General features: G+C 39.0%; 2 protein-coding genes and 1 long non-coding RNA gene across 3 annotated transcripts in view; 1 reads left to right on the top strand and 2 right to left on the bottom strand.

Moving 5' to 3' along the window:
* LOC111273734 (organic cation/carnitine transporter 2) overlaps nt 1-10,513 on the bottom strand; it is a 99,091-nt gene extending 88,578 nt beyond the window's left edge. Inside the window, exon 1 of the mRNA XM_022855640.2 lies at nt 9,897-10,513. The gene's annotated coding sequence lies outside the window, so the exon portion shown is untranslated. The remainder of the gene's footprint in view (nt 1-9,896) is intronic.
* LOC147753798 (uncharacterized) lies at nt 6,875-15,231 on the top strand. The gene is made up of 3 exons (XR_015316063.1): nt 6,875-9,416; nt 13,525-14,346; nt 14,930-15,231. It is a non-coding gene; the product is annotated as an uncharacterized LOC147753798 (long non-coding RNA).
* Nucleotides 15,232-21,638: 6,407 nt separating this feature from the next.
* On the bottom strand, nt 21,639-22,805 carry LOC111273742 (uncharacterized). Its single transcript, XM_022855654.2, has 2 exons — nt 22,493-22,805; nt 21,639-22,337 (listed from the first exon to the last, which is right to left on the bottom strand). Exons 1-2 carry the CDS (start codon nt 22,666-22,668, stop codon nt 21,821-21,823), a joined length of 693 nt encoding a protein of 230 aa, XP_022711389.1. The 5' UTR covers nt 22,669-22,805; the 3' UTR covers nt 21,639-21,820.
* Nucleotides 22,806-23,405: the final 600 nt, after the last annotated feature.

The following is a 23,405-nucleotide window of genomic DNA, read 5'->3' as shown; positions in this document are numbered from 1 at the left end:
ATCATTACCCTTAGCGATCCGTTTCATTAACCTAAGAAAGCAGAGCACACTTCTGATAGGTCCACTCTGATGGCGCTCAAAAAATGCTACGCAAATTTTCTTTATAAACTTTTTCTCATATCTCAGAGGCCGCGTTCAAACATCTCGCGGTCCCTAACCTATTTTTGCTTGGACCCGCAACGTTTTAGCTATTCGCTCTTATTCAAGTCTGCTGTCTTCCCCGTCACCAATAGACGTTTCACCGGTGCTACGGCGGCTTTAACAAGGCGTGCAGGTAGTGTTACTGTTTTTAATTATTAGTGCACAGGAAACTTTTTTGGAAACTGTATCTGTCCTATGATGAGTTACATCGCCAGGTCAACTTTATTAAGCTTATGCTTCCAGCATTTGTCCTTGGTAAAGTTTTCGTTGACATGTTATACATTGCTGTGTTGTATTGATCCGCACGTAGGGTATCCGCTAGCTTTGTCAATTTCTACATTTTCTGCTGGCATTCCGCCTGTCGTGCGTGTACACGTTTGTAGCTTTACTTCCGACATCGCGGTTAGGCGTTCCGCGAGATAGTTACTTCTTCGAAACGAAGCGTGTATGCCTTGATTCGAATCTACGTACACCATAGCATATGCCAAATATTAGCATGCAAAGACGTTACCCACTAAGTGGACCTACTAACTTTAGGTAGTTTCCTAAGTAACACGAAAAAAAAGATACGATATCGCCTAAAAGCAGTCAGATTACGAGGTGATATCCATAGTGAAGGCAGTAACAGTACTATCTCCGATTGGATACTGAGTATAATAGTGAGGTATCAAATTTTTTAAATCAAAGGCGATTTTATTCATCTGTAATCGCGTTCTTCAATGGCGGTGAATAGTAAGCGACCGGCCAAAAATAGGATTGATTCAATAGAACATTACAAGGGAATTGACGACGCTGTGCTATTATGCTTAAACAGGCCTGATGTACATACAATTTGATGCTAGATTTTAGATAGTCGAGAAGTCCGTGAACGAAAAAAATCAAAATGGTGTTATTGACTTACAATTCAACCCAGCCCATGCATACCCCAGACGGACCGTTCGGTAACAACTAACGATCCTTAGATACGCTATGGAATCGGAGCGCGTCTCAAGACAGGATAAATGCGTCGTGCGTGTAAAATAGCCACACAGGACGACAATGTAGAAAGTGATTTTTCTTACATGGTTTGGTTATATAGACGTTGTTAAAAAGCTTGTTCTTTTCGGTCAACGAGTGACGAAACAACTACGATTGCATAGCCGAGCCACGACATCGTTTATAGGTTGGCATACGGCCAGAAATCTAAATGACCTGATCGCAGCTACACGCAGTACCGCTTAATTCACATAGACCAACTATCAGTAGTTTTTATCAGTAGTAATAGATAGCCTTGCTTTTTCAATTTGTTACAAACGATTAGATGTGATACAACGAGAAGTTTACGATCTATTTAATTATCTGAGCTTGTCTGTTGTCTTGCCACGAATAGGCCATCTTTAAATTGCCCTGTACATCACACCGGGGCTAAATTTAAGCAATCTTTTTTTAACGGTATACATTGCTGAAAGAATTATAATAACGGATGGATAGTGCCGAATCTCCTCCGGTACACAAATACGAAATTTTTTACCGAACAATGTTGCCGCTTGATCACAAACATGACTTCAAACTAAAATTTTCTGCAATCGATGCTTAGAAGTTTTCCGTAATGATTTGATGTATTGATAATTAAATGTCGACATTGACTTAACTGGAGACGTAGCCATATTATCCTGTTTAGTGTTTTCACAGCAGAGGACGTAGTATATCTTTTGTTGTCTTAAACCATACGTGCTAGACATCTGCGAAATAGACAATACCTAGTAATGCATGTACGTCTCCTACGCGTGTCCTATCTTAAAAGGGCCTCTCAGCTCCGGTGCTAAGCGACTAATTGTCCGGTCGGCTTCAAAGACTTCCTAGCTAATAAGATTCACTTCATTCACTACCACCGAAGTACTGCTGCGAGGTGCCACAATGAATAAGCAGCAGACGTCGCCTTACATATATAAACCGATATCATATGCGTTGCTATCAATGCTTTTGTCGGGAATGGTATCTGTCACAACCAAGACGGCGAGATAACGTGGGCTGTAGTGTTGGAAACTTGAAAATATAAAGTTCCCCATTTTGATTACACACAAGTCTGTTTGCAACTTGTTATTATTTATCAGAATAAGGCTCGTACATATCTCTAAGCAGTGTCATGTCTTTTATTATGTGTTTGATAGTTCGCTTCAAACCGAAGACCTTTAAAACATAGTGCGGTGTTAACATGTCTGAAGCCTCATCTGGATTTGCACAGCAGTGGGTCGACTTGCTGGGTCGGAGTTGGATGCTCTGTGCACCTTGTATGGCGCGTGTCTATCTTTGTAAAACGAAGCTGAAAGAAACGTATATTTTAGATAGCAGCAATTATAACCTAAACACTTCAACAGCTTTCAGCCGTCGCTGAAGGCAGTACCTATCGCTGCTTACGAGATTATTTTCATCAGCGAGAAACTGAGTGTCAGAGACCTCGCCAAACTAGACCAGACCAAGCCAAATTGAACTTTCCGAAGCCTTCAGGCTACATGAGATGGCACGCATTCAACTGGTACGCTTCCCGGCCGACACAGCACCTCTCGTCGAGAATCTTCGTTGAATGCACGAAGTGTCGGAAATCGAGGCGTACATTGTCAACATCGAAGCAAAAAAAAAAAGCTAGAAAAAAGATGGTGAACGAATGTTTCTTCATAAATCCAGGGACGAGTAATAATAAATGATGGCTCGATCCATGGATCGATATCTTCATTCACATAGCTGGCGGGACCGAGGGTTTCATTGATATCAATGTCTACGCGGAAATGTCACATCGGTGCCTGTACTCAGATCTGATCAGCTGGTCGTCAAGTAAAAGCGGCTTCAAGCGACGGCACATGCCAGTAGTGATTTGCTCTTGTACCTAGCGCCGTGATTCTAGAACACCCTGTTTTTTCTAAGGTGTCAATACGATTGTACTTGTCGGTCACGGCAGGTATCATTCCTATTTTTCGTACGCATATAAATATTGTAATTATATTGACAGCAAAAAACTAAATAAAATAGTGAACGTATTATAAATATATCGTACTATATAATGCTGCTCAACTTGATGTGGTAATGGACACTGAGGGGCTGTCGCTCTAAAACGACTAAGTTATTTAAGTTCATGCTTTGATTGAAGTAAGTGTACACTTAACGGACAGTCAATAAAAGCAGGAAAATCACGACCAATAATGCCGTTAAAAATCGAGCTGAATAAACATAGATGCGCTTCTATCGCTTGAGCAACATTATTTTTTGCCCGCGGTGTTTTTAGCGCAATATGGGAAACCTCGTTCTTGCCAACCTCCCAAACAGTTGTTGGACAGTTCAGCACGATATCCGATAATCGAACAAGAGAACGTTATTATCCCGACTGTGGCCATTCGAAAACAGAAAAAAATTATTGCAACCTCCATTATGACACGAATAAACAGCGTCGAAATATCGAGGGGAAAACAAAACTTCTACGAGTATTCCACGCGGTAATTTGGTGAGGCAGACTTGCTCCATCTAGATCTTTGCACTTATCCACCCGAAACGGTCACTATGAATATAAAATACGGCTAGTGACAGCTGCGGCGGCACGCAAATCTCTATCGGCGCTTTACATTGGTCATGGCAGACAGACCACGGCATTTCGAAATTGCGTAGGGACGATTTATGGACAATACTAGAAGGAACAACGAGAAGCAATCTTTGCAGGCATCCCAGGCATACGACTACGATTCGAAAGCTGACGTTGGGAGTCGTTAAAAGAAGGAAAATGCAATTTGTGTGATCAGAAAGTTAACTCATGGACCGTCGTTGGAATGGTAATGTTAGCTAGAATGATAAAACATCTATTAATAAAGATACTAAGATAAAGCGAGCTTATCTGTGGTCATTTTTTTTTATGGTTGCTCGTCTTCGCTCGAGTAATACGTTATTATGTGTCTACTTTGTGATCTATATCACGGAACTCGGCGTATTTAGCTATAATATAGGCTTTGTGCGAGTAGACTTTTTCGGTCTCGAGCGGATGTTCTATTTGAAATTTGTACCAGTTGCCAAATGATAGTTTTACTACCCGAGCGCTATAACGAGAACTATATAGTTTTTTGGGGCTGCACGAGAGGTTTGCAGTGAACGAAGGCCATTCTAAAGTGCACGTGTGTATGCTAGTAGAGTTTATCGGCATCGGTCTGCTGCTGGACTAAATCTATGAACCAAGATTTCACTTAATGCGAAGCTAAAAAAAATTCTATTAATATCCGCATGGGGGTAGCAGCTTGTTTTCTAGCTGACAATAGCTGCCAGTTATTTCTCGTGTAATTCTCAACAATTCGTTCCTTCGACTAATATAACAAATTTGAATAACCTACCATTGCCAAAAGGCCTTGATAAGGTCAATGAGAGAACGCCTGTTTTGATTACAAATATACTGCGTATTATTGCGTAAGCCATATCGATGATGACACGTTTTATATATAGTTTTTGCCCTTATTCGTCCTATCTCATTATTTATAATAATGCTGCTAATCTTAATAGAGTAAAGCGAGTCCTATACACTTACATACCATATCATATAACAGGGCTATGCGAACCGGCTATTAGAAGGCAGTCTTAAAGCAAAAAACCTTGCCCTATTTGTCCTGGATCTGTGACCACATGACCACGTCAATATCAAATTGCTTCATATGTGTTCATGTGGAAAAAGTGTCTCATTTGTGCTAGAAGCATAAACATAGTAATATCTTTATTTTTCTATTGATGGGCTTTGGCACGAAATGGTCAACTTATCGGTGAAGCAATGGGTTACGTGACTGGGTGAAGTTAGGTGGAAATTCAAAGGATATTCAGGTTTAGAATACCAATTAGACTAATTATTAATTCAGTTTTATCTATATTTTTTATGAGCTGAACATGACAAATGGCTTGTTTGAGTCGCCCAAAATAGAAAATTAAGCTAATATAGTTATGAGTATGTATATCGGTGTCTTCATAGTAGTCGATATAGAGAAATCATAGAGTCAACTACGGTTACATCCCTTACGAACCTCAACTTTCCACAATTTGTTTGCGTACATAGGTAAGCTAGCGTAACAATTTGGCATTGTTCCGGATACAGATGCTTACTTCGCGCACCTAGACCGCAGTCTGAGTGGGAACATTCAAATCGAGAAAAGAGATAATGGCCGGCTTAGGTTCACTTCAACAGACGCATTGGCTGATAACGTTAATGTTTTATAGATCTCATGGGAGAATCGGCAATAAATGTTTTACGGTTTTTTTGAATGATTGCCATATATTTGTACGCTTATTATGAGACAAAATGTGGGACTATAAACTTGTAGTAGATAATATCGGATGAATAGAGCCGATTGTATTCGATCTTGTCAACATTTTCACATATGTTCACAGTCAGCATAGGTTTATATAAAATAATGTTTATTGAAATGAAGTAGACAGCACCTCAGTACAAAGCCGCCTCGATGCGCCCGTCAAAAGAGTTTGTTAATACTAATACTTTATGACTAAGGAGTAATCGATGGCGAAGTAATCTATCTAACAGGTAGTGAATCGTGGTTGCATGTGTGTCGTAAGTAGATTTGCGTTAAGAGGTACAAAGTAGATATTAGAATAGGGCTATACAGGGGTAGACTGAGAGTTGGGCTGAGGTTAACGCTTTTTCTACTCAAACATATAGAATTTGGCAATATTTTTTAAAATTCTTTAATATCGTAGATATCATCCTAGTTTTCCTTCTCCCCCCCCTCTCTCTATTTCTCTCTTTTTAAATGTATATATATATATATATATCAGCCGAGCAGATGATCTTTGAAAGTGAACTTTCGTATTGCTGGGAGAATATTAAGTTGGATGAAGGTATAGATCCGTCTAATGTTCATCAGCGTATAAGCTATTAAGTTTCGATCGATATCCTGTCCGATAAGATGGTGTCTAAATTTCCTCGTTGTCTACTGAAATGACTCTTATAGACGTTTGTAAAACTTCTGCCTATTTTTAATTATGTTTTTTTTTTACAAGAGTGACAATCCTACGCATCAAAAAATTAGAAAAATCAAAAGTTAGAGCATTGTAGGTATCGCGTCTTGAAGTCATTTCCTGGGGTCTTTTTTAAAATTCTCGCGAAAAATGTGCATCTGTCTTACAATTGACTCCTAATATGATTAATCCAATATGAGCGGCGTGATTGTATCTATGAAAAGTAGACCTGTTTATAAGTGTTGTTAAACGATATTTTCTTGTAGTTGTAGGAAACAGCAGATCCTTCACTTTTCATATATATCTTAAATACGTTAAGTTAGTTTGTGAAATATGGACCGGATAAACTTTAACATTTATTAACTGTTAAACTCTTTAACCCTTAAACAGACAAACTTTAGCTGGTCAATGCCCTAACCCTCTAGAAACTTGTTAATAAAAACTGGTTGAACTTAGTTCATAAAAAATGAGTTTATAATAAAAAATATGTTTTAATCTCGAAAACCAACAGCCAGTTGTCAAGTTTTCATTTCTAGAAAGCCGTAGCGCTGCAAAGATTCATCGAAGATTGCTGGAGAGATCGGGTGGAAAGCCATTGTTGCTACGTCGTCATATTGGCTGAAGGAAGATTATTCGTTGCTAAGTGGCTTTCTATAAATATGGTCGAATGTTTTAGTCAAGACTAAAAAATATTATAACTGCGTCTTTTTTTTTTTCGATTATCTAGTATTTACTCACTACTATCGCATCTTCCGTATTTCAAAGCGTCCGAAATCCAACTTGGGTTCTTGCTAATGACCTCGTTTTTTTTAGAAGTTGAGTTAACTGACCATTTAAAACTTAGCTACAGTAAATGACAATTTAGGATCTGCAGTTTGGTAAAAACAGGGCGCTGCTGCTGGTCAAAGATTGAGAAGAGTCAGATCTTCACCTTTATGGATGGGTATAATTATGGGTTTTTTAAATGCCCAGGGAAAATGTTTTGCTCAATAACGAGTTTGTGCAGCCGTTGTAAGATGCTAGCAAAGAAATTATCGTTTTTTCTTATGACTCATTATAGTTTTTCATTGTAGCCCGTCGTTAAAGAAGTTTTTAGTTAATGAAAAGACTTAATCAAATCACTGGTAGAGGACGCTAGAAGCTCTGACGTGTCACTTGGTTTCCGGCGATCTGTAATGAGATGCATCTATTGCCGAACCTCTTCAGCATTAACAAAAGGTATATCAATGAAAGCTAGCCTTTGTTTTTTATTAAGTCAATTCATATAGCATTGTAGTTTCAGTGAAGGTCACAAGTATTTATTCTGTGTACTTTACAGAAGGTATGGAAAAATACGTTTGGAAAAGGTATTGCATCATTTTCATAAGTGGTTAATTATACTCAATGGAGACGGGTTGTGACATACTTGCTTCTGTTATAGTCGCTAACGAAATTTGTTGTTGAGATTGAGATATGCTTTAGTCGAGATGTGGATAAGACTTCAATAATATATACAGCTATATGTACATAGTACACAATAGATAAAAGCCAGTTTTTAAATCGTATATCTCGAAAGTAAGTGAAGAGCTTGCTGGATGGATCGGTCTGTCCGGAGCTACACTCAGCGAGTAAAACGTAAAGGCTACGACAAACCTTTTTAGTGTGAAGTTGGCGCTGGCAGTGCAAGGTATCATAACAACAATTCAAAAATTCCGCCAAATTGACTTAATCGATTTGATTGTTGTCAATATTTGAGTGCAAAAGGATCGATTGTTTGGCAGAATCGAACACCCATTTTATACACGTAAAGCTAACTGTGTTTATTAGTTGCGCATTTCAATGACTCTTTAAAGCATAACTTGGACAATGAAGTTCCACTGGTTACCTGACGTCTGTGTAACAACAAGAACAATAACAACGGCAGGAACAACAACAACAAATATTTTTTTCCAGTTCAATTGTATAGAAAGGTCGGCCATTATCTTTTGGGTGATAATGGTCCATTAAAAGGGCGCAGTCATCTGTTCTTATAGAACAAACACGAAACAAGTGGGAAACTGTGATGACCGAGACGCTGTTACATGCTTCGTGTGGCCATTAGTATCACCGTTAGTTATCACCTTCATTACCCAAAGAACACAATCATGAAATTACTAAGTCAAGAGACTGAGTACAGGAAGTCATGAAGCACGCGTTGTCGTGGCATGTTTCGAACGGATGTATAATCTGCAAAGGAAGCTCACACAGTTTAATGTTACGCGGTACGAAAAAGTTAGTTGATTTTTGACAACTCAAGTGATTTGGTCATTAAACTCATATATAATTCTCATCTCTCGAAGTATCTCGTACCTATCCTAAAGCTAGAACCGCATCGCGTACTTTTCACCTAAGGTTAAAGGAAAAAGTCATACGAGTAAATTATCTGAAAAATTCACAGTTTTAACAATTTGGCTTATAACTTTCCTATTGGTCCCGATTCAAAGTGCAATGCCAATCATGCGCCTATAGCCCACTCGGAGTTTCTACAACAAACGTCAAATTTGAGGAGAGTCCTCCAAAACTGCTTAGCTAAAGCTTCACATATGATCTGATAACATATACGTTTAACCTTGACATCAACGGTCAAACCAAGACCAAAAATAATCAGCGGACAAGGACGTCAAAAATTTGCTTTCACATGGAACAGCTTCTTACAGGTCGATGTTAATAACACAAAGCCATTAGTTGCGTGCACGATCACTATACTTGTACGTGCACCGAACACGACGGTCGCCTGCTCGCGGACCATTTGCGTGGCAACTTTTTGCTAAGCACTATAGCCGCTTCAACTTGTCAAGTTCGACCTGGCGAGGCGACGTACGACGGCTGGTTACACTCAATCGTCTGCCTTATGAGATGTGTACAAATACGAGGTCCTATGGCGCTACACGACAGGCGGATGGATCGGGCGGGCCATCATAAACAAATGCATAAGAGCTGAATACGTTTCAGAGTGGAAGTGTTATTGGTAAGGGAAAACGTGCTCTACTGTCGCATGTGTATAAGCAAAAATAACATGGATCTGAATGAAAAATCCATTCATTTGTGATGATATAACACAAAATTACATCGGGAAAAGGGATCAATTTAATCGCCATTTCATAATGCGATGTGGTTTGTTTTCCTGCCATGTTCGACTTGTATTTGGTTGTTAGCTATAACAAACCCTTTACCGAGGTTTACATTAATGATCGATGTAAACTAGCAGTTGAAGGTTTTCCTGTATTGAAAATCATAAATAGTTTGAAGAATGATCATGTAGTCTTGCAGTCGCACAGCAGGTAGAGGTATGTCAATACTACCAATAATTTACCAATCAGTTTGTCCTGAATGAAAGAACATTCTTAGTGATTGTGATTATTGTGTGTATTAGGAAGATTGTGCTTTGGCCTATGTGAAGCCGAGCGTGCTATGGGCACTAAAAATCTACTAAAAATGTTGATTTTTAGTAGATTTTTAGTTTCAGACTATATCGCTATTTAAATGCTAGAGTGGCAGGACACATGCAAGCTAGTTACTGAAAATCGTTGCGATTTAACTTAATGGTATATATAAACGTATCCTTCAATTACATTTAATTGAGAGAAGCTCCGAGATAGCATGCAATACTAACAGCTTTCCCCTATGGTCAACCTTTATCGCTTTATCTTCCCGTAAGAAGTTGATATGAATCAAAACAACTATAAGATAACGTTTTCAGTAAATATTTTGGCCTTACACGTAAATTTAGCTAGCCATAGGTACATCTGAGGTGTTTCAATACTTACTGCTTAGCGATACGCTGCGCCGCAGTTCGAAGGGCCTGGTTATAACTGTACATTGAATTCAAAGTCCAAATATCCAAGGATGCATGAACGCGATTTTTTCTACTTTGTTGATTAACTCATTTCACTAACATACGCGTCCTGAGAGCCGACGATATACGTATCCAGAAATCACTGAATGTATTTTGCCAAATGACTTCTTACGATGGACAAGTACTTAAATGTTTGTCGCGGCATCTTTCACACAAATCAGGTACAATAGGTCTACAAACGCAATAAATACATGTACATTTTTCAGTCTCATATAAAACCTCTTCGTAAGGTCTAGTGTTCATTTGCCTGTTATTTGTTTAATAAGCAGTCAATAAGGATTGTCGTTATTAGAGTTTTCGTTACTCGCGCACCCTCTGCAGGGTCAGAATCTAGTTTTTTTCCGTCCTTCTCTCACATTAGGTGTCCGTTAAAGTATACAGCTCCACTCGATACATTGTCAGCTTTAGGCGGGCTATTTAGCCAGCCGTTGAAGCATAGAATCGAACAACTTGCTGCGTCTCCGCGTAACGCTATCGTGGAACGGTAAGCTTCAGCGTTCGGAGCGCTAGCATTAAATTGGCGAAAGAGCCTTGCTGCTCTTGCCTCCTCGCCGTTCAGGAGAGGCTAAACCTCGGTCCGCGTCGACCGCCGTAAGTGTTGACATCGTGGATCGGCGAAACAGTGCGCGTTCCGTTTCCTTCGGTGTCGGGCTCTTATCATAGGAGTAGTAGGTGAAGGTAGTCAGCGAAGTCCCACGATGGCCCCGGCGTCAGTCACTATTTTTGTCCCATGACAATTGAATGCCAGCTGCCAAACACTTACATAATATTGCCTTTTCTACTTATCGCCATAGAGTAGAGGTAAAACCGTTGTTATTGTTGTTATTTACTGAGTAGCAAAGGTACGCGCGACGACGCTCGTCCTAACATTAGAAATAATAGAACGTTTTACAACGAGTAGTTGCGAACTTTCGTGTACGAACGATCGGTCGTAATTACTTGCACTAAATATAGCCGAAAGCCAAAATGCAGCTTTTGATTTATGCCACAGTGGGATATGGTTTGAATGGGAAAAAAACTGTATGCAGGATGTTCGTGATACTAATTTATATACCTAGATATATATATATATATATATATATATATATATATATATATACATATATACTGGAATTAATCTGAAAATACACTGTAAACGTTCTGAAGGATAAGTCGGGATGAAAGGTTTTTGCTATCCTGTGTAAAAAAATTGATAGATAGCAACTTTTTCTAATTCACTATTTTAACCGTTGTTGTCCGAAATAGAACAGTAGTATAGGACTATAGTATAGGAGTCTTAACATACACTTGTTATTAGGAATTCTTTATTCATAAACGCGTGAAGATGTACCATGATTGTAATAGATTTTTCGTGATCTTATACATAAAAGAACATGTACTGAGCATAGCTAGGAAACCGTATCAGAAATTACAAAATATTCTCATTCAACATACATATCTATAGGCAGAAATGATCCTTCTGAATGATAGCACGTGTATATAATAGATAAAGGTTTTGTTATCAATCAAAGTACAATCTCTGCCACCAGCCAACATTTTTCAGGGCGATAAGTAAAATAATTTGATTCGAATTTATGTTTTCTGGCTGATAACGATTACACTGAAATCTATCATCGTATTCGGCTTAAATTTTTTATAATTTACTGGCTCTGGCTCATTTGTACCGAACATGTTGGATTGTCGAGTGCTAGCTTGTAAACCTTCAACGCACGATTAAATTTATATATATATATGCATGTAGGTTTGGCATGACTTGGTCGCTGCTACGGCCTTTTTAAGCCTCAGTATCACGTAGTGCGCTGAGAAAATTCGTTATACTCTAGTAGCACCTCTGCTGCACTAGGTCGTATCATATGAGACAGTAAATATATAAATGTATATAATATAATATGTGATAGACTGGCGGTTTGAGAAATGTTACCGATATTCTTCTTAAGCAAATGATACTAAAATGCTTGCCAACATGACTTCGTCATTAATAATAAGGCAGATGAGATAGAGCAGGCTAAGTTGCCCAACTGGAAATTCAGTCCTGCAAAAAAGCATCGAGTCGATCCTATTTGGTTAGTATAATCCTATATATAGAATATATAGAGTATACAGAATAACTGTAAGTCGAGACGTCAGTTTACCATAAGTATATATATTTGAAAATTCTGCATATTTGCTCGTTCTGGAACTGTTGCCTGCTCCATTCCTGCAGATTAATACTGATATATTAATGATACATATCTCCAGATTCTAAGACAAGGGGAGTCATTCACGTTATTTTAATTAATTGATTAAAAGGTCAATAATAAATCAATATCACTACGGTCGTTTTCAAAAATTGATTGACAATTTCAGCTTTTTATACTCTTAACGTACCTATAAAAATTGATGAATGCCCCGACGGCATTGAGTTTACTGCCAAGATAGTAGCTGTAGAAGTTTGTTAGGATGAGCAGCCTTACTTCAGAGAGACTACCCGCTTGTTTTTTAAGTAAGTTGTTGATTTGATTGCGGTGCCTTCGTTTATTATTTTTAGCTGCAGGCTCGAAGACCGAGTCATTTTTTTCACTAGTCCGGGAATCCATTGTGGCGCCTATTCATGAGGAAGGATCGCGTTTAGAAAAATATAGGTCCGTTGCTCAGAGTTGCATACTGTCCTTCATAGCGGAAAATAGAATCGTTAACGCGACTTGTTACTCACAAGTAACAAAGACAACAACAATGCTTTCAGAGAAAGCGGCCTACTAGCACAAAACGTTTAGATGTAGAATGCCATGATTGGAGCTACGCCAGTAACCGCGCTATGTTTCTGCAGGTACGAGTATTCTGCGATCCTTTCCGTGCGTGTGACACAGTCGCCTATCGTATTTTTTCCAGAACAGATAGCAACTGGATTTAGAATAGTTCATTTTTGTTAAACGGGCCGGCCTACACCTCTCGCGGGCAGGGTAATACTCTTTTTTGAACGAAGATCGCACAAACTTAAAGGTATGCGTTCCCAACAAATAACGTCGATGACCTTGAAATGTACGCGGAGGTTTGGAATACCCAAGAAGGTTTTGAGATAATATTGCATAACGGTTAACTTACATAGTTACGATGCAGTCAGTTGGCAACTCAGCTTTGGTTGACTGAGCGGAAGGCGTACGTCGCAATTTGTATCACAATAACCTTAAAGTACGTCGCCCTTGCAAGGTTTGTTACCTAAACCATTGATTTAGCGACGTGGAGTGGCATACGGACGTGCTCGATACGAGATCATGATAACGAAGAAGAACATGATTAGATTTTATATAAGAGCTTACACGTAGAAGCAAAACCTGGTTGTGGGAATGCTCGACCAACTTTGAGAATGCTCCTAGAGCATCATAGAAGTTTTTGATACAGTTTTCTAAATGTTACCTTCACCTCACACTTTGGGATATGATAAAAACAGACTGATAAGTTGTTCTTTACACTGATGTGGGACACTGCGAGCCCAAGGGGCCAACTGATTGCTACTAACGTAACGGATTATGTATGGAACTATGATTATCGACACTTTTCAGGAGAAGGCGACGGTAAAAGAAAAGTCTAATAATAAGCGCGCGCGCTAGTATTCAGTGGGTCTCTACCATTAAAGCATATTCAGACTGCACCCTTTGATACTCGGCAGCCTGTACAAGTTGTTCATACAACAAACCACCAGGCGGGCAACCTCAGCTTCAAGCGATCTCAAGTAAACAAACTCAGTATATAAATGTATCCTATGTAATAAAATAAAAAAAAGTCGCGATTTGTTATCGAAACCATCTTCAATAATATGCCAAAAATTTTCTTTCATCTACCAAATGACTGCAACGTTCAGGGTTCCAGAAGTGCAATTTAATTAACCTCAGGGCAGGCTAATTGGGTTTTGCTACGTCTAAAATGTCGATGCACGGTGACGAGACTTTTTTTACTTGTACATCTGTTGCATGCTATGCTAGTAAAAAAATGAATTTTTTCTTTCTAAACTAAACAAGATATCAAGCTAGTGAATTTGCTCTGAATAATGAAGTTACATTACAGGCTTCGTAGTGAGTATAAGGGCGCTACCCATCCCTTTGCCCCTCATTCGTTGACAAGCTATAATCAAACTAGGAAAACATCGACAAAATACTACCAGGTTATCGATTGTATGATTTTGTTTGTTGCACGACGAGAATAAAGTTGGTTATATTGAGCGTAGTTTCACCATGTAAATGGTTGCTTGTACGGATAGAGATGCTACTTCAAGTTTTGCCTGAGGGTGCCTGCAAACAGCGATCTTGAAAAATAAGTTCTGAGAGGAGCACGTTGGCCGTAAATGATAATGTTATCTTGCGCGTCGGCGACCTATAAGAATCCAGGTGAGATCTAAAGGGTTTGAACAGATGAAGCGTAGAAGAATCATATATGGTCTGTGCCGCCCGTAAAATCATGCGGAAAGCCATGTGCCTTAAGGTAGATACGTGCTTTACCTGACGTGACTACTACACAGGCCATCTTACTATGCCACTAGTGCTTGTTTTGAAACAATATACAAATATAAAATTTTTTCTTAGGGAAGAAGAAATCGGATAACTCAATGGATGTTCGCCGTCTGTAACAAGGATAACGAAATTAGGCCAAATAGAGAACGTTTATTAACCACGTCGGTTTCGTAACGGTCTACTGATGATGCAATGCATATTGTTGACCATACCGTCATAGAACAGACATCGTGCAATGCAAATGCGTAGGCTCACGGTACATCGTACCACATTGCACGATGTGTCTTTCCAATACTATCACGAAGAAATTATCCGGGAACAACAAACGCTTGAAGGCGCAAAGCCGTCCTTTTATTAAATTTCCTAATATTCCGCAATTAAAGTTAGCCAACACCGATCCTACGTAATTCATTAATCTAGCGCTTGGTCTATCGATCTAAAGCTTAACCTTTTCTTCTAGGCCATTGTATATCGCACGCCGTCGAATCTCCCCCACAAAGTGGGGAGTTGATCTGAATCTACAAACAATCTAAACAGCCGAATCAGTATTTGCAAAAAAGTCCCCAAGGGATCGAATCGATTGTCTCACAGCAGAAAGCCAGCGGGTTTAGTATTTCTTCTATCATCTCCAAAAAATCAAAGCTCGTATACCCTCCTACACATTAGCTGTGTAGTTATGCTGATGCTAGTGCTTAACGATACACTTTATATCAAAGCGTAAATAAAATAAATACCAATGTATTTACAATGTCCGCTTCTGTTATATGAATATGTATATATGGGTAATCACACCTTCGCCTAAACGTATAGAAAATTATTTCTGCTTGTGAATGTTTATCGCTGATCTTTTCTTTTTTTTTGAGAAAGTTCTGTTTATTTAAATTTTCAATGCTTTAATTTAGCATAGCTAGCTCTTTCGCCAAATCAGTCGTTCATTATCTAATTAGTGAAATATTTAGACTTGTAAAATAAGTTAGGCAAAACCTGCGTTATCCTACTTGGGTTAACTTGAATAATATAATGACTGACTTTTGTGACAGTTTTCGTAATGTGCATTACCACATTTAGCAATAAACTTAAACTACAGCAGAGAGAACTGACTTAGATTGTTTTGTCCACTGTTTAAAGTATCAACTTTTAAAGCAATTTGAGTCCTTGAGTCAATTAGAAGGTCGCTGACCCATAATCCGAGCTTAAACACCCGTTTGCCGCTATTGGTTAATTTTATTCTTTCGATTGCCATTCTACTAGACCCATCTAAACACAATTACAGACCCATACAAATTTAGATACTGAAGCTTCAAGACGCTGGCCATTACCCAATTACATTGCTCCGTCAATCTGAGCCCGAGCTGCCAATAGTGGAGCCAATGCTTACTGATGATTCTATATTGATCACGGCAACAAACAATTATACTGAGCTATACTCGATCTACAACCTCACCTGCTAATTAGTCCTCCTTCTTAAATGCCTTTTTTTTTGTAGGACTTGGTCATATCTACAGATATTTTAGCGATCGCAACCAGCTAAGATCTGTAAGAACTTACCTTAAAGAAACATTTGTCACATGGCATAAAACAAAAAAAAACTAATGATTATCAATGTAATGGTTATTTACGGTACGATAATTTTGTAATAACTATGTAGTATTTTATGAAGAATATACTATGGGCCTATAGACTATGGGACATTGTGTACCAAAGGCCTGTTTAATCGGAAATACGTTCAAGTGACTATTTCTAATCGATTCAGGTCTATGCTTACCTCTCAGGTTACCGAGGTACCCTAAGATATATCTAGCATTCTAAGTTAAGTAACTTGCGTCTCTGATATCACCATTTCTCATGCTCACAATATTCCGCCTGAACAATTCATACTTTTAGAACTTCCTGTGCGTTTCCTAAAACTTTCTCAAACATCTCCTATTTCGATTTCATAGTACCTCTTGCCAGTTTACAGGGTGCCTAATGTACAAGTAAGTTATATGTGGGACAGTTTCGAGATCAATTTGTTTGGGACGAATTGATGAAGTCAACAGCGTCTATTGTACGAAATGAGGTTTCACCAATTTCACAAAAATGTTAATTTACATAGATGTATCCGCCATTATCATGCAATATCATGTTAAGCGCCGTTTGGGCATCATGTAAGTCGTTGAAAACGTCTTCATCTATGTAAAACAATTGATGTTAGCCCCACATTCGCAATGGACCCATTGCACAATCGGTCCCATCAGCATACATGGTTTAATCTATTTTTTTCTAGACGTCAGGGTAGCAAAGTATGAGCAATAGTGAACTATTATCTTCGTTTTTGCCAGGTAGATAATAAACTATCCTGGGATCATACGTCATCGAGTGCACGACAACTGAGTATATATACGATAGCCCACTATGCTACAGGTTTATAGTATAAATTAATATTACCTATATGTTATTCCGTTATAGCATTAGAATCTGCATTTACCAATGGGGCTCTGATCCCCCTAGCCAAGTGCTCTACGCCAACCAGGCTGTGCGTTATATATAGTAAGAACAGATACCTTTTAGCTTTTAGCATAGAACGAGCGTGTTATCCATTGCCCTTTGGTGGGGACTGATTGTCAAATTTATGTAGATTGTTAAACAACAATAATCAGCCTAATTAATTATTCAATGCACTGTCAATTAAACGAAGTTGTTAATGCTAATAGTTAAGCTATAGTGATCCCAGCTGAACAACGAGATGCCCAAGTACGTTGTTACGAGGCGCCAAACATGGTAGGAGTCTTTTAGAATTGTAGAGTATGTAATAGCTTATCGGCAGCTGGTTCTTTAATTGAGCCTAAAACTATTTTTACACACCATGCTGACCAGGAAGAGAATGATCATATCAGCGCTTCTGAGCGAATACTTCACTGGTATAAGTTCGGCAACTAAATTCGATAAATTTACACTGAAAATTATTATAGATTTTTCCCATCATGAATTTGTTACGATGCAATCAAGTATAGCAATGAGTCTTGCTCGAACGCCCTTTTGTCTTTCCCATTTGTTGTTCGGATCTGCATGGTAAGTTGCGAAATGTACACGATCTGCGTGATAGGTTAGGTCGTAAGTAACGTATCACTTACAAGGTACAGTCTCACCCGACTGACGTCGGCGTATCTGCCACTTACATTAGTGTCGTGTATTAGAACTGGTGGTGGCATCACTAAGATTGCAGTCGGTTCTCTAGGGATACGCCAGTTTGAACGAGTTGAAATGACTCACTCTATGATAGTTGTGTCCAATACTGTAGAACTAACTTATTCAATCAACTTAACTGGAGCTAAGCCTACTTATCAAAATACCTTTGAGGCTAACCCGATGCTCTGCTCGCCATTTCAAATACAGCGGATTCATCGAATAAGGATGAACAAGCAGCTCTCTTATTTAAACCACTACGGCAATTGAAGATTAGACAATAGAGCTTTCAGTAATATACTTCCGCAATGGAAAATGTCTATACACTCGAAGGACCTCTATAGCTAAGTTTCACAGCTGCGATCTAACGGGGTAAATGAATGCTTTTCGTCCGAGCGTAGTAATACAGAGTATTATTTCAAAAAATCAATCCCTAGTCTGTGTCTAGATTTGTCTATTTTTTACGAAAAAAATAACTGTTTTTTTTTCAGGTCCATAGTTCCCCGATCTAGGCAGGCGGTCGATAAAAGCAAAAGGGGAAATGTGTACAACGCTAAAGAACCCAACCTAACTTAACTCTGCCATTTATTCTACCCACCCTATCTCCGGAAGGGATACATCTTATTTTCGATCACTTCCGACTTGGATGGTACTTTGAGCGGGATTTTTCCATTGCCAAAGCTTACATTTCCTATCCTCTAATAATTGATAAAATAACGGGTCACTGCTACTTGTTGTTCGAAATTGGGTCTCAGGATGTCCTTCCGTTACTCGGCGTGCAGCGTCATCAGTCTCAAAACTATTGCAAACTGATATTAGACGATTAAAATGACTTTGTCTTTTCCTTATCCTTTATACATCAGTTAGTAAATGCCTGCAGACTGGGGCCCACTCCAGCAGGGCGAGCGCTGCTGCCCTACGTTAGCCATTCATTAGGCGCCTAGAACACACCTCGTCGTTACGACACATTCATTGTTTTGTAACGAGGAGTAAAGTGTCGGAACTTAAATATCTTTGAGCCAGTCGGTTGAAATGGAGATTTTAGGTCGTATGCACAGCTTGATTTGGAAGAAAAAACACTAAATGATCCCTCACACACACGCGCTTAAAGATTTCGCTAATGCCGATACACCTTAATGCATAGTTTGAGATCATTATGTTCGTTAAAGCCGTTTCAATTAAGGCAACTGTCCTCACCCGAAGGTCTCAATCAATTCATTAGTTGTGAACCAGAGAACTCATGAAGTGAGCGAGTGGAGGTAGGTGGATAACAGTTCGAACAAAACTGACGTCCTCTGTCAATACAGACTTTTACTTACTTGGCCTCATGCTATAACAGTAGCGATATACATTTTCACGAAGGACATTGGCTCGCAAGGCAGCGAAGGCGCACAGGACCCAATCTTTGTGAAATGGACTTTGGGAAATATGAAACGTAGCAATTTTGACATATTATAGCGACGAGAAGCAGTAACAAAACTGTGCCATGCGCGTAGAGAAATCTTTCTCAGTATCGAATTGCAGGTCTAGGCTTTTCTAAAAAGCCATACACTTCAATACAACGTTAGATAGTGCCTGGAATTCAGATGCGTTGCCGAATTCCTGCTCTGGTCCTGCAGAGCATAGCCAAGGACCTGCGGCATGTGTTTATTTGGTGGTTCATTATTACTTACACTAATTTCTGTGAATTTTCCACCTTACACCGCGAGTATTATTTATGAAAACTCGAAAAAAATACAGATCTTAAAGAACTAAAAATTCCTATTTGCAAAGGCTTGGGGGGGGGGGGATCAGAACTGCGATTATTGCAAATCTGGCCTAACATCATGCTAGTCAAAAATAGAAGGAAGCTTCAGTTTAAATACGTTTAAAATATCCACATAGCTGAGAGCTGAAAAGTTTTAGTAAACATTTCAAAAGTCAATTCGTACATATTTGTACCTTCGTTGTGTATGAAAATTTATTAGAAATACAAGCAACGTCCATGGAAGTCATTGTTATAAAATTGCGTCTACAAGATTCAATTTAGCAGCCCATTCATGCTATATTAGAATGTGCTAGAATAGATACCGTTATATAGATAATTGTATGGTTTTGCTACTACATATATTCAAAACATGGTTCAAGTTCAGTAACATTAAAATCTAATTTTTTTTCTAATTGAACTTCTAGCCAAGCCTAGTTCGCACCGCCCTATTTCAGACTGATATCATGTCCATAGCTTAGTTGATCTGTCTGAGACAGAGCAGATGCACGAAAGCTTTGCCCATGGATTCTTCTATGCTCGCATTATATGTCCCGTCTCAGTTGAGCTCCTATCCAAAGTCACCTTAAAAAGGTCTTACACGGGACATTTTAAGGCTTTAATTGCTAAATCTAAGATCTAAGGTGCGCGATACTTCAACCCTCCGGAATAACGAGATGAGCGATGGTAAACCATAGATGGCCTATTCATTGGCATTCTAGTTACTAATATAACGATATTTTTTAAGGTATGAAATGTTGGCCTTCTTGCAAAGTGGAGCAAAAAACCTTTACGCTGAAATACTACATTGGGTATCTTTTCTATCTGGACACTTTCCATCGTCACACAAAATAACTTAACAACGGTTCTAGTCAACTTTGGAGTTTAGCATATATTTTGAGAATTAGTACGTTCATTTGTGTGCTAATCAGCGTCAGCTTAGTGCTGCTTCGAGCTCTGAACCCATAATTACCTTAAAATCAATAGCAGTACATTTGCTCATCACATCGATCGAGGCACTGGCCAATTTTAGGCTTTAGGTTATCCTGGTCACCATTAGCAATATTATTTTAGTGCCGAGATCATTTGATCGGAAACGGCGTTCTGTTATCAATTTCATATGCCAACACCATATGATAAGTACGTCTAGTTCAACCTGGTTTTATCGGCTAATCCAGCTAAAAAGCCTCAAGTGTATATGGTTCTTCTCATCCCATGATACCGAAGCTATCTTTTCCTAATTTAAGAGATCTTTATTCCAGAAAATAAGCATTAATAAAGCAAATCAACAAGAATAAAATAGAGTTTTTCACTTCTCTATGTGTATTTAACACTTGCCGTAGTATCTACTGCAGGGGCAATCATAGCTTGTTATTGACGGCCATGCAGCGCAGAAACGTTATTAAGCTTGACACGGTTATTATATGCGCGTGTGGGTAATCGTTCTCTCGTTGTATTGTAGAATGTGTGATTCGCAAAGCCACACGTTAAACTAGCGGTGGTCTCCAGATCCTTCATTGTATTTCGGAACCAACGGAAACCAAATTAAGTAAATCAGATGCGTTATACGAATTGCTTTAGAAAGGATTTAGGCAGCCTTGTACGGGCCCTCGAATAGTCGTATGAGTAATAAAGTGTTTGATAAAGAACAATGAATAAATTGGATAACGTGCGTTGCTTTCTCGACACCGGATCAGTCCTCAGCGTAAATAGCGTCATATTTACCCCACATGGTACAAATGGAGGAAAATATAATAGCATATAAATAGATACCTGGCTAACTTACCCGTAAATACTCTAAATCGATTAATGTCTACTAAATATGTAGACATTTTATAGAAAAATGAAGCGGAGTGCTTCGAAAAATGAGTTGGATTGAACGGTGTTATATGTACGTTGGTGACTATCCAGACTACTTCTACAAGTCTGGATTCCCAAAGCGCTGGTCTTAAATCGTTCTACCCTCAAGCAGAACGACTTTTATTTCGTATTTAGTCGAATGAGCAATAAATTTTTCCCACTAACTTTTGCATGGAATTTCCAAATCACTATTCAATTCACCATTTGGTCTATATGATCCTATGCACACCAAAAAAAATTTTGCATATAACATTTCTATATGAGGTTTACCTCCGCCACTTTAAGGGTTAATTGGTATTCCATCGTTCATACGCTTTATCGTGAAACAGATCGTTTTCTATAGGAAATCCGCATGGTATTATTCTCGCTGTTGACCAGAGTAGATAGAATACACAGAGGATGTGTGAAGCTGATATTCGATTTTTTTTAGGTTTTATTTAATAGTTTCGCTGTACAGTAACTATTATTATTACCTGAATTAGTTAAACCTGTTCGTCTTTATTTTGAAGTAAATCTTCCCGATCGAAAAGCATACCTCCACGTATATACTTAGCATTTCATTGTTTTATATCAGTCGTATCTTCAAAAGTTAGTAGGGATCGCTCCAGTATATCCAGGAATCTTTGTGGGTGGGGAAGCAAAGTTTTTAACAATCGCCTGCCAGAAGGCAGTCTTGGCTTCGACGCCTTCGGTGACAGGCTTCGTGGAGGCAGCAGCCTCGGTTTCTATCGCAGGTTTTTCAGCTTCTGATTTGACGTAGGTGTTGCCGACAGCAGAAGCTTTGGCAGAATTTGCGATCGTCTTTAACCCAATATCGCCAACAGCGAAACTCTGCGAAGCAGCTGCGGATCCATCGGAGCCTGCAACAGCTGAGTCATCGCTAGCAGAAACGTAACCGGTACCGTCTACGCTTTCAGCTTTTGTGACAACTTGTGCTGCCGTAGCTATAAACTCTTCCGGTGTTGGCGTTGTGGTGCAAATGATGGTGGGGTCACAGCCGGCTGAACAAGGATCGGTGCAATCCCCTTGAGCGGCGCTGAAGTGCTTTCCATCAGGGCACCTCAGCTTGGATTGAAACCAGGAACTGCATAAATAGTATCTATAAAGGAATAACACAAAGCATTAGTAGGGTCGCCTGATTTGTGATGACACACTTGTGTTGATAATCCTTAATCAATAGCACGATAGGTTTAAAATTAAGAAGAACTCGTATAGAATAAGAATGCAGTTCGCTAGCAGATTATCGAAACTCACTGTGAGCAATCACTGGCATCTGGAATTTTCTGTAAAAACGAGTTGTCGACGAAAGCATCGTTGCAGACCTTATTTGCGTTAGCACCTCCAGACACGGTCGCTCCAAACGCTACCGAGGACAAAATAATAACCGCAGTTACGAGAACCAATTTCATTTTACATACACACACGTTCATATATCGTCAGCCAAAAACACTCAATGCGAGTGGTAACCGGTACGGTAAGACCTCTTCTCAAGTGCGTCTGTTCCACCTTTTCGTTTCTCACAATGACAACTCGTTGAAGTCGTCGCCGATATAGTGTCTTGGGGATCGCAAAGAAGTTTTTTTTATAATACGAGGTAGATTACGTCATGTCTGCTCAAGATTTGCTAATAACGTAACAGGGCATTTACCATTCTAGAAATCCGCGTTATCTCCACCGATCGATAAGGTAAGGGCAATAAATGGAGCATCATATCTTATTTGATGCCCTATCTCCTAAAAAATGTCTTTTACAGACATCTTTATAATTGCACATTTGGTAATCTGTAAATCCTTGATGATAAGACCGTAGCTATTACACGATGTATGTTTCTCTAGTCGTAATATTTACAAGGCAGTTTATGTTGCGCATGTTTACCTGTACCCTAGGCCTTGTCATCATACAATGACCTACGGGAGTAACAGGAAACACACATTTGGACTTCCACTGGAAAGTTTTCAACTTCCCGTAGTTTCTAAATTGTTTGTCAATACGGGTTTTTGGTAATATTTAAAACTTTAAACAGCGAATATAGTTGAGGAATATGTTGAGCAGAGTCGGCTTAACGCTGATATTGGCAGGATTACTTGAACGATATGCAAAGGCCAGCTATTAGCTGATACGTTATCGTATCACCATGAAACAAAATCTACTGAAGTAGCAGATGAAA

Source organism: Varroa jacobsoni, unplaced genomic scaffold (assembly GCF_002532875.2).
Source record: "Varroa jacobsoni isolate VJ856 unplaced genomic scaffold, vjacob_1.0 scaffold_221, whole genome shotgun sequence".
Lineage (NCBI taxonomy): Eukaryota > Metazoa > Arthropoda > Arachnida > Mesostigmata > Varroidae > Varroa > Varroa jacobsoni.
Note: the sequence above shows the minus strand (reverse complement) of the source record. Positions and strands in the feature narration are given on the sequence as shown.